The sequence below is a fragment of the Coptis chinensis genome, chromosome 1, assembly GCF_015680905.1.
Source record: "Coptis chinensis isolate HL-2020 chromosome 1, ASM1568090v1, whole genome shotgun sequence".
Taxonomy (NCBI): domain Eukaryota; kingdom Viridiplantae; phylum Streptophyta; class Magnoliopsida; order Ranunculales; family Ranunculaceae; genus Coptis; species Coptis chinensis.
Genome location: NC_141456.1, coordinates 78,539,775 through 78,560,625, shown reverse-complemented (window position 1 = coordinate 78,560,625; position 20,851 = coordinate 78,539,775). Strand labels below are relative to the sequence as shown.

Sequence of the window (20,851 nt, the reverse complement as noted above, 5' to 3'; positions counted from 1 at the left end):
TGAGTTTGCCATTGTACATATATCTAGCTAAACCTTATGTTTGGTGTGCTATTGTTTTTCATGTTTCGTATGCTATGGTTCATTATTTCGTGTGCTATGTATCGTGTGCTATGTTTAGTGTGCTATTGAACATTTTCTTGTTCTTTCTGAATAATATATTATGATCTCCAACCTCTCTGTTCCAGCAATCTAGCCCTAATTTTGCTCACGGTTCTCAGGTACTTTCTCTCTTTAATTATTGATCCTTCGAGGACTAAGCGTCATTCTGTTTGAATATTGGGAAGTGGATATTCTGATGAGTTTGGGCAGAGGCTTAGGTCGTCCCATAAGGGTGGATATGAACTCATTGGAATGTACAAATGGGTATTATGCTAGTGTATTGGTTGAAATTGATTTAACAAATCCTATCCCTGATCAGATATTTATGGAAGTTCCTGAACTAGGTGTCGAATTTTGGCAGAATATTCAATTTGGAACTATTCCCAAGTTTTGTAATCATTGTAGCATCGTGGGTCATCTAGTGGCAGAGTGTAGACGAGTGAGAAATGGGAATAACAATGAATCAAGCCAGGGGATTCGTCAGACAACACAAGGTTCAGATAAAGGCAAGGAACAAGTTACAACTGAACCACAAGAACCTCAAGGTAACAAGAGAAGGTTGTCTAAAAGTCAGAAAAAGAGACTTAAGAGAAATAATCAAGCTGCAGAATGGAGACAGATTAACCAGGAAGCGTCTACAAGCAATGGAAACACCGATATGATGCAACAAAGAATGTCAAAATCTAGATCAAGCCAACCCCGTAGTTTAGTTTAAAGAAGAACGGCCGGGTTGATAAATCAAAATGGAATAACAGTAGAAAGCCAGGTAGATGGAAGTGGTTTGCAGTGTAGTGGAAGTACGAGCATTGTTGTATGGCAGGAAACTAGAGTGAATCTTGAACAGGGAGATGAGTCGATCGAGCAGTCACTTATCAGTACTGAAAATGAATGTGATCCTACTATCTTGGATTTAATGGAGGAGGAGCTGCACAGGGCTTTCAATTTGGAAGCTAGTAGATTCCAATTACTGACTGATATAAATGAGAATGAAGAATCTCTAGACATTGAGGAGCCTGAAACTGAAACTGAAATGGTTTTCTTTCATGACCAAGTCATTGAACATTGTTGTGATAAGACACAAGGCACGCCAGATGTTGCGTCGGCCAGTGAAGTGAAGACAAGGTCAGGTAGAGACTGCAGTGAGAACAGTAGCCGTGTATCTACACCAAAGTCTCAGAGCAAAGGAAAGAAGGGTAGGGGCAGACCTAAGGGCTCCAAGAACAAAAACCATAGATGATTACATCCATGTGCTTTTGGAATGTTAGAGGTACCAATGATATTGAGAAGGCAAGGGAGATTAATAATGTTAGGGTAAACAAGAAGTTGAGTGTATTTTGCTTACTTGAAACAAAGGTAAGGCAGGAGAAATATGATCTTATTCGTAATATTTGTTGTCCGCGTTGGGAACACATAAATAATTACAGCAAGGATCCGGCAGGCAGAATCTGGGTGTGTTGGGACCCATACAAGATAGAGATTGTGAAATTACAGGAATCAGACCAGTTCATACATTGCCAGGTGTTGTTTAAGCCGACTAATGAAGTTTTTCTTATTACGGTAGTGTATGCAAGAAATGCTAAGACTCTTAGGCTTAATCTATGGAGGGATATTAGCACTATCCAGACAACAGTTTCTGGTCCTTGGGCTGTTGTTGGTGATTTCAATAACATAAGTAAGGCTGAAGAAAGGGTGGGAGGAAGTCCGATGCATCCGCGAGAAGTTATGGAGTTTGTAGAATGTATCGTAAAGCGGTTTATCCGACTTGAGCTTTAATGGTTTCTTCTACACGTGGAACAACAAAGTGGTAGGAAACGGCAGGATTATGTCTAAGATTGATAGATGCTTGGTGAACAGCTTATGGAATGATACGTACCCTACATCGATGGTGGAATTCTTACCTCATGGTATCTCAGACCATTCTCCAGGTCTTCTTTTCTGGTATGATTATGAAAGCAAAGCGCTACCGTTTAGATTCAAGAGTTACTGGGTGGAGCATCAGGAGTTCCAGAACATGCTGGCTGAAGTATGGGCAACTCAGTTGTACTCCAATCCTATGTATATTCTGATGCAAAAACTCAAAATGTTGAAGTCCAGGATCAAACCATGGGCTAGAAATAATTTTGCCAATCTCCATTCTAGAGTTGAGCAGGCAAGGGAATTTCTATATGATGTGCAAAGACAGCTGCAAGCTAAACCATGGGACAAGTTCTTAGGGCAAAATGAAAAAATTGCCCTAGAGAAATATAGCGAACTAGCTAGAATGGAAGTTGCGGATATTAAATCCAAACAGGATGAAACCTGGACAAGAGTGGGAGATAAATGTACAGCATATTTCTTCAAAACTCTTGAGGAAAAGAAGGCAAAGAGTGGTATATGGTGTCTTCGACGCGAATGGAGGCACGGTTACTGAGGACGTGATGTAATTAAAGCCTTTGTTGAATATTATGGTGAGATTCTGGGAACTGAGGCAGGAGAGATAAGTGGAGAGGATTTCTTCAATTGCTTTCAAGTCAAATCCTATCTATCACCTGCCATGCAAGCACAAATGGAAATGGAGATATCGACTGTAGAAGTTAAGGAAGCTCTTTTTGGTATGAAGGAGAATGCAGCTCCGGGTCCTGATGGGTTCACTCCGTATTTCTTCAGGAGTTGTTGGTCCACTGTTAGGCATGACTTCACTAATGCTATACTTAATGCTTTTAAATTCTTCAAATTTCCTAGAGGGGTTAATGCCACATTTATATGCCTCATTCCTAAGGTTAACAATCCCTCTAAGGTTGAAGATTTTTTCGCCCCTATCAAGCTTATGTAACACAGTGTATAAGTGCATTTCTAAAATCATAGCAAATAGAATAAAGATGGTCATCAATGATATTATTCATGCTAATCAGTCGGCTTTCATTCCTGACAGATCAATACAAGATAATATACTTTTGTCTCATGAACTTCTCAGAGGTTATGACAGGAAGTATGGTAGCCCCAGATGTTCGATAAAGCTTGATATAAGGAAAGCTTATGACACAGTGAGCTGGGAATCTATCTTAGCCATGATCAAAGTGTTTAAATTCCCTGAAGCTATGTATAAATGGATCGAGATGTGCATTTCTACTCCATCGTATTCCATTCTCATCAATGGCGCTCCTGAAGGTTTTATTGCAGGCAAAAAGGGCATTCGCCAAGGTGATCCTTTATCACCGTATCTGTTTGTGATGATAATGGAAATTCTCAGTGGGCTTCTCATGTAAAGCATCAATAACAAAAGCATTACGTTCCATTCCAAATGCAGCAAGGTGAGATTGACACACTTAGCATTTGCTGATGATGTGTTAATGTTTTGTAAAGGCGACACGGTTTCAGTTCAAGCTATTAAAGACTGTCTACAAGGATTTGGAGAGGCAACTGGGCTAAGGATTAATAATCATAAGACTTCCTTGTTAGCAGGAGGTCTTAATCAGCAGGATGCTAAAGCTTTAGCTGAGATGATGGGGATTGAATTGATTAGACCTCCAGTGAGATATCTTGGGCTACCTCTCATTTCGGCAAGACTGGGAATAAGGGAATGTCAACCATTAATAGAGAAGGTTACTAGCAAGATTTCGAATTGGAAATCAAAGTTGTTGTCTCATGCAGGAAGACTACAAGTCATAAACTCTGTCCTTAATGCTTTTCATACTTATTGGTCTAGAACCTTCATTTTACCTTCCACAGTTCTTGAACATGTGCAACAGATTTGTGCACAATTCTTGTGGACTGGATCTACAGTAAAGAAAGGGCATCATCAAGCGAGTTGGAGTACTGTTTGTCTTTCGAAAGAGGAGGGAGGACTGGGAGTAATGAATTTACAACGGTGGAATATTGGTGCCTTCTGTGGACTGATTTTTAAATTGGTTACGAGAGAAGATACGATATGGGTTGACTGGACATGGAAGCAGCATATCAAAGACAAATTCTTCTGGACCATGAGCATACCAAAAGACTGCTCATGGAATTGGAGAAATATTTTGGCGTCTCGAAAGGAGGCTAAAAGATTTATCAGATATGAAATAGCAAATGGGGCAGACACTCTATTATGGCACGACATATGGTGTGCTCGTTCTCCTTTGATTGAGGACGCAGAGGCGAGAGCAGCTTGGGATTTTCAGCTGAATGCTACAGTAGAGGTGCTTATTTCGAATGGCAGATGGAATGAAGAAGTACACGGTATGCAAGATGCAGTTTTGAAGCAGGACATTTTGGAGGTGCAAATTAACTCTCATCTAGATAGTGATTTCATTGTATGGACTCCTCATCAGAGTGGTAGGTTCAATTCCAAGAGCGCATATGAAGCTTTGTCGAGGAAAAGGGAGAAGAAACCCGGGTACGGTTTGGTATGGGGAAGGTTGGTATTGCTGCAGCACTCATTTACAACATGGCAACTATTCTCTAATAGTATGCCGACTCAAGACAGGTTAGTTAAAAAAAAAATTATGCACCAATCTTCATGTTGTCTATGTGAAAGCAGCAGAGAATATTCAGATCATCTTTTCTTTGAATGTACCTATTCAAGGGAACTATTTGATAGAGTAAAACAACTCCTTGGTATCTTTACTGATGTGAGCAATGCGAACAAAGAATGGGTCTCGATTATCCGAAGCTGTAAAAACTCAGATGTGGGAGAGATTTTGAAGGTATTCATTTGTGCTTCGGTGGATAGTATTTGGAAAGAACGCAATGCAAGAAGATTTCAGCACAATGCGAAACCAGTTGAGGTGGTATTTAATAAGCTAGTGCGTGATTTGAGAAACTATCTTCAAGTTACTAGACCGAAATCGGTGGATGATTGCATGTGGAAGATGTCTGTTTGTCAGACTAGGTATTACTACTCTTTTCAAACAGCAGAGACATACAAATTGTTCATGGATTCCCCCCGCGGGTAATAGGTTGAAAGCTAACACAGATGGTGCTTTAGATGACAATGGTCCAGGTCATGGAGGTGTTATTAGAAATAATGAAGAAAAGGGTATTGGCTGCGTTACGTGGAAGTGGAGGACTTGGCGCCGCTTTTATTCCAAGAACTAAAAGCGATAGAGGTATGTATAGAGAGATGTTTGGCGTAAGGCTTTTTAGAAGTTGAAATTGAATCGGACTCCTTAAGAGCCATCAAAGCGATAAATAAAGAAGAGAAACCACCTTGGTAATCGGGTCGAGATGTGATGGCGTGATTGAAAGGAAGAAAGATGGATTCAGATTCATAACCTTTACTCATGTGTTTCGTGGAAGTGAATAGGGTAGCGGATTATTTTGCTAGTTTGCATGGAAATGGTGAATTTTCTACGGTTCACTTTGCACATCCATTAGATTTTCCTGTGTAAGGAAATTGTAAAAAGAGGATGCGAAAGTGGTAACATCTATGTAAGGAAAAGTTAATTTAATGCGGTGGGGGTCTGCTTTAACCCTAGCTTATTTGGAAAAAAAAAAAAATCATTACGTTTGGGGGTGCTTTAAACAGAGCAAAAAATTAGGCATCTTGTAGCCTATATATAGTTTTTATTTTTCATGATTAATAATTGTACTTAGTGACAAAGTCTTGTTTCCTTTTAAATGATGAAAATTGTCTAGAAATCTCACATTAGTATCCGAATTAGGATTTGTTTTAAGAAACTTTAAATAATACGCATGCAATAGTTTATACATCTTTTCATGAATATTCATGTACTGAGTATCATCGATTGTACATGGCGGTAAGTTCTCGGAACCAACGGTTAGTTACTTAAACTATAAATCTGTGAGAATCTAACCAAAACCTTGACATTAGTGATTTGTGTGTGATGACACAAAGGAGTAGTTTTTCCGATTAGAGAAATCACGCGTCTACTTACTTGATCACCACCCAAACCCTAGGCGAGAATTTAGGCCTTCTTTGGATCGACATAGCTAAAAATTCTTACCTGTTACAAATTTTACCGCTAGTCACTCCACTGAACCGTTCATCAAACCTTTCACTTTCACCAAAAATTCCTTACCCATTTATTAAACCAAATAAAAGAACCTATCTAAGTGATGAGTATGAGAAATAGGATGAAATGTGGAAAGAATAAAGAGAAAGACTTGTCCCAAATAAAAGTCAGTTACTTGCTTCAGGAAAGAAAAATAGAATCATGTTTTTAAGCCATCTAAAAAAAAAAAAAAAAAAAAGATATAATAATAAATCCATTAGAGGCTTAAGAACAAGGTTATAAAGCTCAGTTAGAAGAAGGAAAGAAAACAAGGATTTCTCTAGTGTAAATATATGAAGTCCCTATTCTCTCATACTCGTAAATTTTGATTATCCATTTTCATTTTCTTGTACACTATCCACCTAAGCCCCACAATACCTAATAAAGACCTCTAGCTCAATTAGGAGTAGGGTGGTGTGATAATAAGTAGTAGGCGTGATTGATCGACATCGGCTCCTCTCGACCGTCATTGAGATGTGAGGAAATGTGTGCCCACCGCATTAACCGGAGTTAACAAAACCCGAGTGGAAAAATTTTGAGTGAATTTGTGTTTCAACACATACCGCGGAGAACTCATTTAGGTGCACGCTCTCCAAGGGATCCGTAAAACAACCCTCGCTAGTATATTTCAATGAAAAGTTCACTTCGCATGAATAATCATATGTAGATGTTTTAATTATTGAATACATATTAACTTGAGTTTCAAAGAAATCAATCCTCGCTCCTCGCTAAGGAGATGTATGGATATATGAGATTAATTTAAGAAACGAAGTTTCACATCGAAGTCGTTGTAGTATAAATGAAGTTTGTGAGTATCTTTTCGGAAAACTCTCACGAGGTTATAACTCGCCCACTAGGGAATTCCTAGTGGTTTAAGGCCTTGTTGCATATGGTCAATGCAACCGCGACTCGCTAAAACAAGAATTAGTTTAGGACTACACATTTTGGCCACTTATCTATTTTAGTGTCTCTTCTTTGCTTCGAGGACAAACAAAAAATCTTGTTTGGGGTAGTGTGATAAGCACCCAAAAGTGTATTATGAAACCCCATTGAGACATATAAATTTGGTTAATTATGTGTTTAATAATCATGAAATAAATATGTTTTCATATTTGCGTGTATTTGCAAAGAAACATGGAAATATTGGTTAAACCGCGATAAAAGCACGAGGAACGACGTATATATGAATTCTTCCAAATCCGCACAGAAGCATCAAACTTCCAAAGCTCCTACCTCTCGAACCAGGACTCCAAATGCGACAAGAGAGCTGCTCAGACAATCAGGGCGATGAATTATACGCATAGGCGGGAAGTTGTAAAACTGCCCAAAATACCGGACCGCCACTGGACTGCATATGGACCCACTATACTGGACAAGATTGGATGAGTCATCAATCATGGAGCATGTCAAGACAAAAATAACAAATTATTGGTGCAAAGTTGACACCTTGCATGTAATAAATTAGATTAGGTGTTAATAGTGAAAAAAGGCAAGGTGTCACTTTGTTTTAATGTGGTGGATAAAAATGAATTAATGTGGTTTGATGATTCACGTGGGAGGAAATGAGATTTCTCTCAAATGGAGAAGAAATTAGACAAGGGTGGGGGACACTCCATTTACTCCCTTGACTTATTTTCCTCACATGGCATTATTTTAGTTCCTTAGTAAAAAAAAATCATAGGTTAGCTTTTTAGTTTTTGTAAGAAGCTTGTAATAGTTTTAATGGAGGAAACACTTGTTTTCTTCTAGAAAATAAATATATCAAATGAGTTTGATTGTTTATCTTCTTCCTTTCTCTCTCTCTCTTTGTGTTTTTTAGTTTATAAATCCTTGTCCCAAGGATCATGAGCTAACTTCCTTTTGGGGAGTTAATCCAACTCATATGAGGGTAAATCAATTTTTGTTGGTTTGGTAGGTTGTTAGGAAGAACAACTAGCTCTACACCCTATCCCAAAATGATAGTTGGTGTAGTGTCTAGTTAGGAATCAAAGCAATGAGCTTAGAGATAAGTCATTGTTTAGTTCCACTTGCTAGCATATGTGAGCTCTTAAGTGAGCCATACATGCTAGGGATCAAATCTTTTCTTCCATTAGGGGCTTGTCTATGAGTCTAGGAAGGATCAAATAACCTTTTTCAAATCAACATCTAATGATAGTTTCACATGAGGAGGATTAACTCTCCACCTTTTCTTTCAAATCTCTATTTTGGTATTTAGTGCATGTTTTCAAACTTTAATGTCTTTCTTAATGTTTGTGTAGGAAGGAAATCCTAGCTTTAATATTATAACCTTACTCCTTAGTTCCCTTAATTGTAACATCCAATTTGTAGTTGTTCTAAACTTTAAGTTAGTTCGAATCCTTATTCAAACTCTACGAAACAAAGATCGTGAGTAAGGAACCTTGAGTGCTTTTGCATCAATTTAGAGAGTTCAAACCTCTAAGTAGTGTTAAACAAGTATATATCAAGTTTGGGTAGTGGATTTCTGGATTGATGATGTTGTATATGGGAGGAGAAAAGAGAAAGATGGAAACACTGAAAAGGTGGTAGAATTTGCTTTCAGCAACGGAGTTCAGAACAAATTTGATGGTGTTGTATATGGAAGGAGAGAAGAGAAACAAGGAAACACTGAAAAGACAAAAGAATTTGTCTTTGCAGCTGCACAAGAAGCTCATGTATCGGATAAAGAAAGAGAAGAAGAGAACATTAGTGTTTTTTTTTTGTTTATTGATGATATTTCGTTTATTATTATGTTGTAGGATCTGGAGTCGCAATTTATGAATGTTGATCTGACAGAACATTTCATAACTGACAGGGTACTTTTCCTTCTTATAAGTTTTAGTTTTTCTCTTTATGATTTGTTAAAATTATATGTTTTTTGTTTGAATTGTAGGTCTTTGAGAGTCGTGGAAGAACTTATCGGATGGATCATTAATAATAGGGATGGAAACTGGTTCCATTGTTGTGATCAAGAAATCTTATCATTCTTCAAAAGGAAGGACACCCAGGTTGTTCCTTGGTTGTGAAAGGAGTGGGAAGTTTGGTATACATAAGAAAATAGTCAAGGATCAACATGAGAAAAGGAAAAGAAATATAAAGAGTGGCACAAAGAAGTGTGATTGTCCCTTCTTGCTTAGGGGGATTTACTTGCCTAGGTGTGATGATAAGTGGAAGGTGAGTGTTGAATGTGGTCTTCACAACCACCCGCCGAAAACCGACTTAGGGGGTCATACATATGGGGGTAGGCTAACACTTGAGGAGCAAAAGGTTTTGTTTCATATGACCTTACGTGAGTCAAGCCAAAACAGGTTCTTAATGTCATCAAAGAGCAAGATCCAAATAATTCTTCTAAGTTGCAACACATATACAATGCACGCGCCAGATAATAAGAAATGTTGAAAAGAATGGAAGATCACAGATGCAACAACTGATGCAATTGGCGGATGAGAACGACTACATTGAATGGAATATCTTGCAGAGTTAATTGATTATGAAAGCTCCTTGAACATAAGAAAATAGTGTCGGATTCAAACTCCTTGAACACGTTGGACTGGAAATGAACCTTCCTATTATCAGTGAGTACCATTTCCTATTATTAAGATGTCAGCTCTTGCACTTTAGAGACGAATTCAAACTTTCTTTTTGCATGGAGGAAACTGATCGACATAAACGAGCTGGTGATGATGTTGAATATGCTTCATCTGCTAATGAAGGAACCGATGGCAACTGGAAAATTCAGAATAAGAGGAAAGATGCTAAAGAAGAAGAAGATGAAGGAGAATTGGAAAACAACAACCTTTCTACATCTAAGAAACCACGTGTAGTGTGGTCAGTTGAGCTCCATCAACAGTTTGTCACTGCAGTGAACCAACTTGGAATTGGCAGTATGAACTTTGAGAAAATATTTATGGTTAGGAAAGATTTCTGTTGTCATTAATATGTAATGGTAATGTCAACAGTTTAGTTAATGGATGTGGTTGGCTGTTGGTATAAAATTTTACTCCTGTGGACAATTCTGATGTTTTTTATACAAGGTTCTCAGACATGTTTCTACGATTAAAGATTTTAGTTGTTGTTTCATTTGGATAGATCTTTTTTATTGTGGTTGCAACTTTTTCAAATGTTCTGCTGCATCGTATAGCTAATCACATCATGCACATCCACAAACATTCCCTTACAAGCGTATCCAGCAACAAAAGTATTGTACATAAAAATGCAAGGCCTGATTCCCATAGCTATCATCTCTGACATTGTTCTCAGAGCCTCCTGCATGGGTCCTTGCGTGCAAAACCCTTTGCTCACATAGTTGTAAGATACAAGGTCTGGTTTCAATTTAACTTTCTATATCCCCTTGAGGATCTCTTCTGCTTTCCAATAGTCTCCGCCACGTGCATACATGTCCATCAAGCTGTTGTAGGTAATAAGATCTGGTTCCAAACCACTTTCACGGATTTTCTGCACCATTTCCTGTGGTTGGTTATACTTCCTGTTCTTTGCAAATATGGAAAGCATTGAATTGCAGACGACCAAGTCAGGTTTGTATCCTTTCTTTCCTAACTCTTTGAATGCTCCTCTCCATGCCCCTCAGTGCTCTACACTTGGAATTTGCAAGAACGAGAGTTCTCAAGAGCATCCAACTTGGGAAGATCTCTCCACTGTAGATTTCTTCTTCAATTGCCTCTATCCCTCTAATATTCCCCCCCTTTGCATAACAATGAAGCATCAAGGACAGTGATGTTTCATTAGGCTTGAAGCCCTTGCTCTTCATGTCCAAAATCATTGCTTCTACTGCTTTCGAATCACCTCTGCGGGCCAGCACATTCAGAAGTGAATTGTAAGTAGTAACTGAAGGTCTAAATCCCACTCTGATTATCTCATCATACATTTTTAATGCGACAATCCCTGAGCCACATTGACCATAAGCACTAATTAAAGTATTGAATGTATCACGGTCTGGCTCAAACCCGCAATTCTTCATTTCTTTAAAAACCCTGTTCACATACAAAAAATGCAAGCAGCAATTCAGCAAATATACATGTAATACAATTGTCTATAGGTGCCATTGGGGTATTCTGTGAACAAGTTCGATAAAAAATGCATAATTTTGCTTTGTGACTGCTCTAGCAATATAGGCAAAGCTTATAGTGCTAAACTGTTTGCATATTGCTTCAGAGTTGCTTATACCTGTTTAAATTGGCTTATACCCGTATTTTCAGCATATTACATTAAAACACTAACCTACAAGCTACCTACTCATTTCTATATATTTAGCTACCTACAAGCTATCTAGGGCTTCTCCATATTTTCTTACGTCCGATTATGCCAAGAGATAGGGCCACATGAAAAATTTAAGAACTAACTGATGGTCTACGCAGGTCCTCGCTAGAAATATTCTGAGGACCAAGTCACAAGGTCTACACAGACAGCAAGGTTCATTACAATAAAACTAAGAAAAACCAACTGAATATCCAACTCTAACATGCATCGCACTCAACATTAGCTGGCTATAGGCTGTTACATGAGCTACAATCTGGCATGTGATGTGCTGTGTCAGCATCATTGTTTAAGAAAATTGTAAAACTTTGAGGCAGATTTTCAACTCAAAGTTGTTAAGCAGCATAGATCCCATCTATATTAGCGGCAGGGGTAACAACTAAAGCTTTCAAGCAGCATAACTCTATTGGACATCCAAAGCCTATCACAATACTAATCGTCAGGGGAAAATAGACTGATACACCTCACAGATACATTAATTGCTGATGTGATACATGAAATAGAATACATTTGATTCACAGATATTATTTACCCCGTTGAAACATCAAACAAGTACACAATTATTATTCATTTGGTGAGGTTCTCAAACAACAGGCAATGAAAATGATGCATTGCTTTCTCAACAGTGGGAGCATACCTGCCAGTGCAGTATGCTGGTGATTCCAGGCCCTTTTGAACACCTTCACACAATGTAATGTCTTCCATCTACAATAAGTAGATAGATTTTTCAGGAAAAGGGAAGGGGGACACAAATTATTTCTTTAATAAAAGCATTTGACAGTTCAAACCTGGACTCTTTCACTTTCTGCTAAACTACTTTCAATAAAAGATTTGTCATCCTGAGGCATTAGATGAAGAGTAGCTCAATCAGTCGATGGAATTAAAAAATGAGATAGGTTCAACACTTCGACTATGGTTTTGACTTTTTAAGTGAACACCTATGTTAAATGGACTTAAAAATAATCCAAGTTGGATACGTATCCACATGTCCGTGTCGGACACATTGTATCTGATATACCTTGCTTTTTGATATTTCGCCATGTCAGACACTTCGTATCTGTGCCAGATTTGGACACACCTATATGTGTCACTGTAACTTAGGTGAAAACAAAACACAGAATCGGAGATTTTTCACTTATGGATACTATATTTTACGAAAAGGAAAACAATAGTATCCAACTTTATTGGGCGAAAAAGCATCGACAATGCGGATTTTTGTGATTGGCAAAGATGATCTTAATGATTTTCATACCAAAAGATCACTTCATTTGGAATTTTCAAACCACGACAAAAGCCTGAAAATTCTATGTAAAACTGATGAACTAAAAAAATTGAGAAATATTAAAAACTGCGGGGTACATTTGGCAAGTTCAAACATTTCAAAACCACGTATGATGTTCTTCATGATGTCTAGATCAATCTCCGCAAACATCACATCTTAGTTCCATGCCATTGTATGATATAAGTGATCTTTAGGCGCTAGATTTACTCTTTCTAAAATAAGTGTGGTCAACATGGGTAGTACATGTTAAATCAATACTAATGCTTGAGTGACAAAGAAACTCCACTGCCTCAAACTCCAAACCATGTGATGAGCATGGGGTGACAAATGAGCATGGTGACAAATGACAAACTCACTGGACAAGAACGAACTTCAAATCCATCTGAAGCATTATTGATCTTTAAGTCACATGGGCTAGCCCAAGCCATATGGCACGGCAATGCCTGTTGCAATTTGCAAATTGTGGCGGTATAATGGAATCTACAGCCCATTCTATATAAATGCGACATACCTTGAGAGAAGATTCGAGAAAGTAGTCAAATATCACTTGGCACTTATTAGGCCCAAGTGGAAGTACTAGATTAGTATCCATCCAAGGACCGTACCTACAAAACCAAAACTTCGGCATTAGGGAAAAACTGTGTGAAGTGGGTGAGACAGGAAAATCAAGAATGAAACAGAAAGAGAGTACCTATTTATCATAAAGTTTGGGTAGACGAATGCATAAATGGCTTTTGATCCAAGTCGATCACACTCATCTTTATTTCCTGTCACTCCACTCTCACATATTTGGAGACTAACCTTCTCAAATATCTATGACATCAACAACACCAACAAACGAATATATTGCAAATTAAATGAGGAGAAACATTGAAGAAGAAGAAAAAAATGAAAATGGGGGAAAGAAAGGAAGAGAGAGTAAATCTCACAGCCAATTCCATTCTGAAGCATATCTATCACACAGTCTAAGATAATACTAAAAGGCCAAAATATTAAACAGGTAACGAACATACTGTTGTGGAATAGGACTCGAGCTTAAGGCCAGATCAACCTCTTCCACAAATTCAAGTCACTGCTACAGCTTCCCATTAATCAAAAGCAAAGGGTCACTGGTCAGAGACTGGCTTCCGTTTGGATCATTCACAAGTTTCCAACTACAAGAAAACGCGCTTACATGTTTGCTTTGAATGATGAAAGATCCTAATCAACTCTTAAAAGAGGATCCTAAAGGGCAAGGGTACATGAGCTAATAAAAATTAATCTTACAAGTGCAAGATATCCTCACCTGTGCAGAAAGAATAAAGGTGAGACCCACATTCAGTCACTCTTCCAGAAATGCAGACGTGCAACCATTAGAATCAATCTTTTCCCTTAGACGCCACTGTCACCAACAAAAATAGTAAATACTCAATATTGAGTTCGTATACAGTTAAAGGATTTGACAAGTCCCTTTCCCTGATAACTTCCAAAACATGTGGCTACACACGTTCCCACCAACACACCCACAGCCACACCAAGTCACCAACCACCCAGTATGTGGTGGAAGTATTTGCCAAATCCCTTCCCCAAATAATCACACACAACAATACTTCCTAGATATTGACAAATTACCTGACAGAGTATGTAATCATACCCAGCACTTGCTGTGATATCTCTTGACATGAGGCTAAACATGAAATCTGATGCAAAAGAAACATGCACATCAAATGACGATAATAAACAAAATGATGATATAGCAGTAGTGACAGGTAACAACAAGGTCCTTTTTTAACAACATTAGCAAAAGTCACAAGAACTCAGGAGAGAAAAAAAGAGTCCCAATTAAACCCATTCTTCTCGCCTCAAATCTCTCCTTCCTGCACATCCGAAATCCTATCTTCTCCTTTCACATTTTGTTTTCAAAGCACAAAAAACAAATGGCGAGTGTGCCTTCACTTCACATTGGTTCACCTACAAAGCTCTAATAAGAATAAACCCAAACTTCTCTTCAACACCAAACCCAATACGCAGAACAAGAATTCAAGATAAGATTCGTGAAATATTCATGTCAACATTAAGTTCAACAATTACTGAACGAAAAATTGTGTCTTGGATTAAATCTGAAGGTGATAAGTTATTGAAAGGCGAAAGCATAATATGGATGTTGAAACATTTTATGATGGTAATTAGCTGCTATTGGATCTACTGCTTATCTTGCTGAAACCAAAGACGAGGGTCGAAGGCGGATTCGGCAGATGGCGGGGCGATTTCTAAGGAAGAAAAACAAGTTGAAGCCTCATTAGAGATTGTTAGTTCAATTCTCCACCATCACCCCCAGTGTCGAAACCTTATTTTTATAAATTTTACATGATTACATATTTTGTGTGTTTAAGATATAATTTTATTGGAACAAAACAACAATAAATTAAACCAAAACCTTAAACAGGTGCCAATCAAATTAAGGTTTTTGTATTGAGTTAAAGGTTTTATACAAAACTTAAAGTAATGGCATACCTTATCTTCATCTTTGATTTTCAGCATAACAGCCGGCATATTTGAAGCTTAATAGAACACGAAGTGGGTTTTTGATAGTGAGAGAGTTCGAGGAGAGAGATAGTAGCGAAACCTGTTTTAGTTTAGGATGAATCAACCACATTTTCTGATGAGAGGAAGTTTTTGGAGCAATTTAGTGTTAAATGAAGCAAAATATGCGTGGGAAAAAGAGGTGGCAGAGTCAAATTTGAATAGAATTTGATATACAATGGCCGCTTAAAACATATGTTATAAAATTTGTTAGGCCTAGACCAATAGTAAATGTAGAGGTTTCTAACACAATAACTTCTACCCTATTTTGCAAGTACGCGGACATTTACGGGGATTCGGTTATATCTCAAAAATATAAGACGCGGACACAGCAAAAGACGTGGAAATTAATTAATATTTATAATTTTATTTTATATAAATTGAACATTAAAAACTAAATTAAATGAATCAACAAAATTGAGTTTTTTAATATTATTTTGATTTATTTTTTATTTTTTTGGGTCAAAATCCGCGTCCTAACCATGTTGACCCGCGTCCGGACTGCGCCTTGACCCGTGTCCAGTTTAGTTGACTGTGTTGACCGCGTTCGACGCCTGTCCATGCCGCGTCCGTGTCCACGTCCACGTCGGACGTCCGACGCGTGGCCGACGCGGACACAGCCCATGGGTTGGTGCGTCCATGCTTTAGAGCTTCTACCTAATTGAAAAAAAAAAAAAAAAAAAAAAAAAATCTAATTTAAGATAGATAGGGTGATTTAGCTTTAGGTCCTCCCAATAATATGGGTATTTGCATTGGATCCAAAGTTTTTCGTTTCTTAGCTTTAGGTATCCCTATCGTTAGTTGATCGTCATTTACCAAGTTTGACCGTCTGTTGTGGTGTGTCTTTTGTCATGCCCTTTCAAAATGTCACAACTACCCTCACACATTTTGCATGTGCCCATGCCATAAAACTCAAAATCCAAATTTCAAATTACCCAACACGTGTCATAATCGTGGCTCCTAATAGAGTGGAGGCTGCAAACATGAAGAAGCTCGCTATTGAAAAATCTCTTCGGAAGTGGAGAACTAATCATGGCCATAATATCCAAATTTAAGATATATACAAAACTATAATCCTACGAAAAGCGAACTTCCAATCACTTAGTAAAACCTAATCTATTAACCTAAAAAAAACAATTGCACTACACATATCGAAAAACCAGGTAACCTATTTTCTTCCTCTTCTCCATTATTTACAATTATTTTATTGACTTCATTTTATTATGTGTATTGTCGATAATGGCGTATGAAAATTACAGCTAATGTAAAAAAAATTGTTTAAGGAAATTCTATAAGCATGACTTAACATTCAACAAGATCCGGTCTACAACACAGAATTAGAGAACGGACGATTCAAAAGCATTGTAACATTAAAGGTACCAAAAGACTTATTCTTTAACAATGAAGACGTCGTAGTTAAAGAAATTAGGGGTGTCTCTTTTTGCCGAATTTCCGATTTTTCCGAAATCCGACCCGAAATTGGTCTGGCTCTGGGTGTAGTTTTCATGGGCCGATTTTCCGATTTTCTGATTTCTGAAAATTCCGAAAAAAAATTGGATCGGATTTGGATATAATTCTAAAATCCGATCCGATCCGAAAATTCCGAAATTTCCGATATTATTGCCAATTTATTCCGAAAATATATACTTCTCTCACTATCCACTTGATTAGATCTCGATCGTTCATTCATTTTCTAGTTTTTTACTTTCAAAAACAAAACAAAAACATAACCTAGCCGCTACTTCCCACTTGAATTGGACCACTCTCATTGTCATTACAATCACCCCGCCATAACAACAATGATAAAAAAAAAAATGTCATTGAGTCATACAATGACTTCGGACCAATCCAAAAGCCAAATTCAATAGATAGAATATTATGTAAAGCTACTTAGAGTCCAAGACCATAATCCATTATTTATGCAGACACTTCACGCTTTTAATTTCCACACACGAAAAAGATTGAAACATTACAAATACCCGGACCTCAAATGGAATGCAATGCTTGCTATTGGTGGTTGCGGTTCTTTTTCTCGTTTTTCTTGGATCACTTGTTTGAATGAAAATGAGTTTTCTCAGTAAACAAGTGCGTATTGTTGTTGGTGCATTGGTGTTGTGGACATGGTTTTCTCTCCCTACAATGAACATTGGCGTATGATATTCCAAAAATAATTGAAAGTAAAGAGATCTTTAAAAATTTACCAAGTATTCCGAAATTTTCGAGTTATTCCGAAATTTTCGAAAGTTCCGAAATTGGAAATATATTTTGAATCCGAAAAAAAATTGGATCGGATTTGGCTAGCATATTAGGTTCCGAAAACAATTTGGAAAAATTCCGAAGGAGGTTAATCCGATCCGATCCGATCCGAAGTCACCCCTAAAAGAAATTGATAGAAGCACTACATATTCTGTTGCAAAAGCAGAGGATTCAACAGCTTTTCACGCAATACAGTTTATAAATGATGAATATGATATGGAAATTGAAGACTTCAATTTCAAATAACTTACGAATAAAAGAAAAGAAGTTGAAGAGAAACAGAATCAACTTGACATTCTCAAAAATATTATGCTAGATTGTTTGGTTGATGATAAACACAACAAAGATAAGATATATTGTCTCGAATAAAAAATTAAATGAATGAAGGACATGGAGAGTTCCATAATAAAGAAAATAAAACCATGATGATTAGTACTTGAATACCAAAATTTTATTATGTTGGTCACTTATTATTTTTTTATGTTGAACGCTTATTTTAAACTTTATATATATATATATATATATATATATATATATATATATATATATATATATATATATATATATATATATATATATATATATATATATTAATTTCATTTATTTACTTTATTTGTAGCAAAATAATGGTGTTTTGAAATAAGAATGTAGTTTGAGAAAAGTGAACTTCCAATCATTTAGTAAAACCGAAAAACCAGGTAGCTTATTTTCTTCCTATTCTCTATTATTTACAATTATTTTCTCACTTCATTTCATATTGAAAATACTGGATTAAGTTTTTTTTTTTTTTGTTATATTAAAGAGTATTGGATCAATAATTTTTAAATTTTATTATGTATATTAGAAATGATGCCTTATGAAAATTACAACTTATGTAAAAAAAAATTTGTTAAAGGAAATTATAGAAACAGGACTTAACGTTCAACAAGATCCGGTCTACAACACATAATTAAATAACGGACGATTCAAAAACACTATAACATTAAAGCTACTGAAATACTTATTATTTAACAATGAAGACATCGTAGTTAAAGAAATTGATGGAAGCACTAGATATTCTATTGCAAAAGCAGAGGATTCAACAGTTTTTCACGCAATACAGTTTATAAAGGATGAACGTGATATGAAAATTAAAGACTTCAATTTCAAAGAAGTTGCGAAGAAAAGAAAAGAGCTTGAAGATAAACAAAATCAACTCAACATCTTCAAAAATATTATACTAGATTGTTTGGTTGATGATAAACACAACAAAGATAAGATAAATTGTCTCGAATAAAAAATTAATTGAATGAAGGACATGGAGAGTTTCAGAATAAAGAAAAGAAAAACATGAGGATTAGTACTTGAATACCAAAAATTTATTATGTTGGTCAAATACTATTTTTTTCTGTTGAACGCTTATTTTAAACTTTATATATGCATTAATTTCATTTATTTACTTCATTTGTAGCAAAATAATGTTGTTTTGAAAGAATAATGTAGTCTGAAGTTTTGAAATAAGAATGTATAGATATAGACTTGCATTTATGTCATATTCGTAGTTAATGTGTTATTCAAACTGTAGCATTAATTAAAAAAGAAGTCTTCTAATTTCACTGAAGTTCATGCCTGACAGGAATGAACCTAAAAACAAACGGACATTAACCCAAATTTATTGGCGAAAGCAATGAAAAATTAACTTTTATAACGAGTAGTTAAGTGGGTGAAATGGTGCGTACTTGAGGATTTCGAACATCATATGCCAATAACTAAAAAAAACAATATTTAGAAATATATGTGGGCCTAAAAGAATGCCTAAAGATCAAGAATAGTGCTATTTTATCTGTTTCATCTTCAAAGATCGTGAGCAAACCATTTTTCGTATACTTTACCAGTAGCTAAGCTATATCCAATAATATAAGCATATGCTATGGTATAAGCTTTTTTCAAACTTGCAAAGTATGAAGACATATTACAATTCAAAAAATAAAAAAGTGCCCTCCAAAAACAAAAAAAACTAATACCAACTTTCTAAAACTAACAAAACAACAGTTGGTATTTTTTAACAATATCCACAACTAGCATATGTGCTTCAGCCTTGGACTTTGCTATCCATTTATGTGTTTGCAAAGCCACACATTTGTCTTCCCAATCTATACTCTGAAATATTACTCTTGATACAGGTTTACTACTAAACCTGTCGAATCAAACATAAAATATTCAATTCAGCCAAAACATAAATTATGAGAAAGAGAATACCCAAGTCCCCAACACATGCACATGTACAACTCAACCTATTTTGTCCCTTAATTATCTTAAGCAATTCGACTAAAACAATATTTGACTAAAACAACGTACACATCCATAGCGTCTATGGTAGTAGATAAGTAAGACTACAATGAATATAAAACCAAGAGAGCAGAGAGTGAGGACTATGAGTTTAGGGGAAATGGGTTTGTGGTTGAATGTGTAAGGAACGATGAGGGAAGAATTTTTACACTTTCACCGAAACAAACTTCAGACGTCAGAACTTCCTCTTTTTTTGTGTTTGAACAATTAAATCTCAGTTCACGTGGTCTTCCAATGACAAATGAAAAAAACTAAATAAACCAAAAAAACGAAATTGAAAATAAGCAGAGACCAAACCAAATCAACATAGCCCATTTCAAAGCCCATTTCAATGCTCATAAACAATTAAACAAGTGTTTACAATGTGTCTTATTTTCAAAGCTATGTTACCATTTTCAGTCTTTTGTTATCAGTGAATTTTCACTGATAACAAAATCCACAGCTAGCATATGTGCTTTCAAAACTTTAGACTTTTGCTATCCATTTATGTGTTTGCAAAGCCACACATTTGTCTTCCCAATCCATACTCTGAAATATTATTCATGATGCATGTTTACTACTAAACATGTCGAATAAAACATAAAATATTCAATTCAGCCAAAACATAAATTAGGAAAAAGAAAACACCCAAGTCCCAAAAACATGTACATGTACAACTCATCCTATTTTGTCTCTTAAGTATCTTGAGCAATTCGACTAAAACAATATTTGACTAAAACAACTTACCCATCCATGGCGTCTATGGTAGTAGATAAGTAAGACTACAATGAATATGAAACCAAGAGAGCAGAGAGCGAAGAGCGAAGACTATGAGTTTAGGGGAAATAGGTTTGTGGCTGAATGTGTAAGGAACGATGAGGGAAAAACTTCTACACTTTCACTGAAACAAACTTCAGACGTCAGAACTTTCTCTTTTTCTGTGTTTGAACAATTAAATCTCAGTTCACTTGGTTTTCCAATGACAACTAAAACAAACTAAATAAATTGAAAAAACGAAATTTAAAATAAACTGAGACCAACCCAAAATAACATAGCCCAATTCAAATCCCATTTGAAAGCTCATAAACAAGTGTTTATA

The 20,851-nt window shown here is 36.3% G+C and overlaps 2 protein-coding genes across 6 annotated transcripts; one reads left to right on the top strand and one right to left on the bottom strand.

Moving 5' to 3' along the window:
- The first annotated feature begins 1,921 nt into the window (after positions 1-1,921).
- LOC147525295 (uncharacterized) lies at positions 1,922-2,911 on the top strand. Its single transcript, XM_086578980.1, has 2 exons — positions 1,922-2,468; positions 2,571-2,911. The coding sequence occupies exons 1-2, from the start codon at positions 1,922-1,924 to the stop codon at positions 2,909-2,911; spliced, it is 888 nt and encodes a 295-aa protein (XP_086435106.1).
- Positions 2,912-10,183: 7,272 nt separating this feature from the next.
- Positions 10,184-15,335, bottom strand: LOC147525294 (uncharacterized). Of its 5 annotated transcripts, none has more exons than XM_086606097.1 (9): positions 15,121-15,335; positions 14,239-14,876; positions 13,913-14,008; positions 13,641-13,781; positions 13,319-13,440; positions 13,139-13,232; positions 12,134-12,184; positions 11,983-12,050; positions 10,184-11,062 (listed from the first exon to the last, which is right to left on the bottom strand). In XM_086606097.1, the coding sequence occupies exons 5-9, from the start codon at positions 13,327-13,329 to the stop codon at positions 10,603-10,605; spliced, it is 684 nt and encodes a 227-aa protein (XP_086462223.1). In that variant the 5' UTR covers positions 13,330-13,440; positions 13,641-13,781; positions 13,913-14,008; positions 14,239-14,876; positions 15,121-15,335; the 3' UTR covers positions 10,184-10,602. The 5 variants fall into 5 exon arrangements, with proteins under 5 accessions (XP_086462223.1, XP_086462230.1, XP_086462236.1 ...); XM_086606104.1 differs by having other exon boundaries at positions 14,239-14,306; XM_086606110.1 differs by lacking the exon at positions 15,121-15,335 and having other exon boundaries at positions 13,641-13,699; positions 14,239-14,976.
- Positions 15,336-20,851: the final 5,516 nt, after the last annotated feature.

Bases quoted from the DNA above. Each gene is read 5' to 3' on its own strand.
- LOC147525294 (XM_086606097.1), bottom strand. The intron at 12,051-12,133 runs GTTTGAACTGTC...TACTTATTGTAG, and splicing joins CAGAAAGTGAAAGAGTCCAG to ATGGAAGACATTACATTGTG. The intron at 11,063-11,982 runs GTATGCTCCCAC...GTATGTGAACAG, and splicing joins CCAGCATACTGCACTGGCAG to GGTTTTTAAAGAAATGAAGA.
- LOC147525295 (XM_086578980.1), top strand. From the start codon at position 1,922: ATGTCTAAGATTGATAGATGCTTGGTGAACAGCTTATGGAATGATACG. The intron at 2,469-2,570 runs GTATATGGTGTC...GAACTGAGGCAG, and splicing joins GGAAAAGAAGGCAAAGAGTG to GAGAGATAAGTGGAGAGGAT.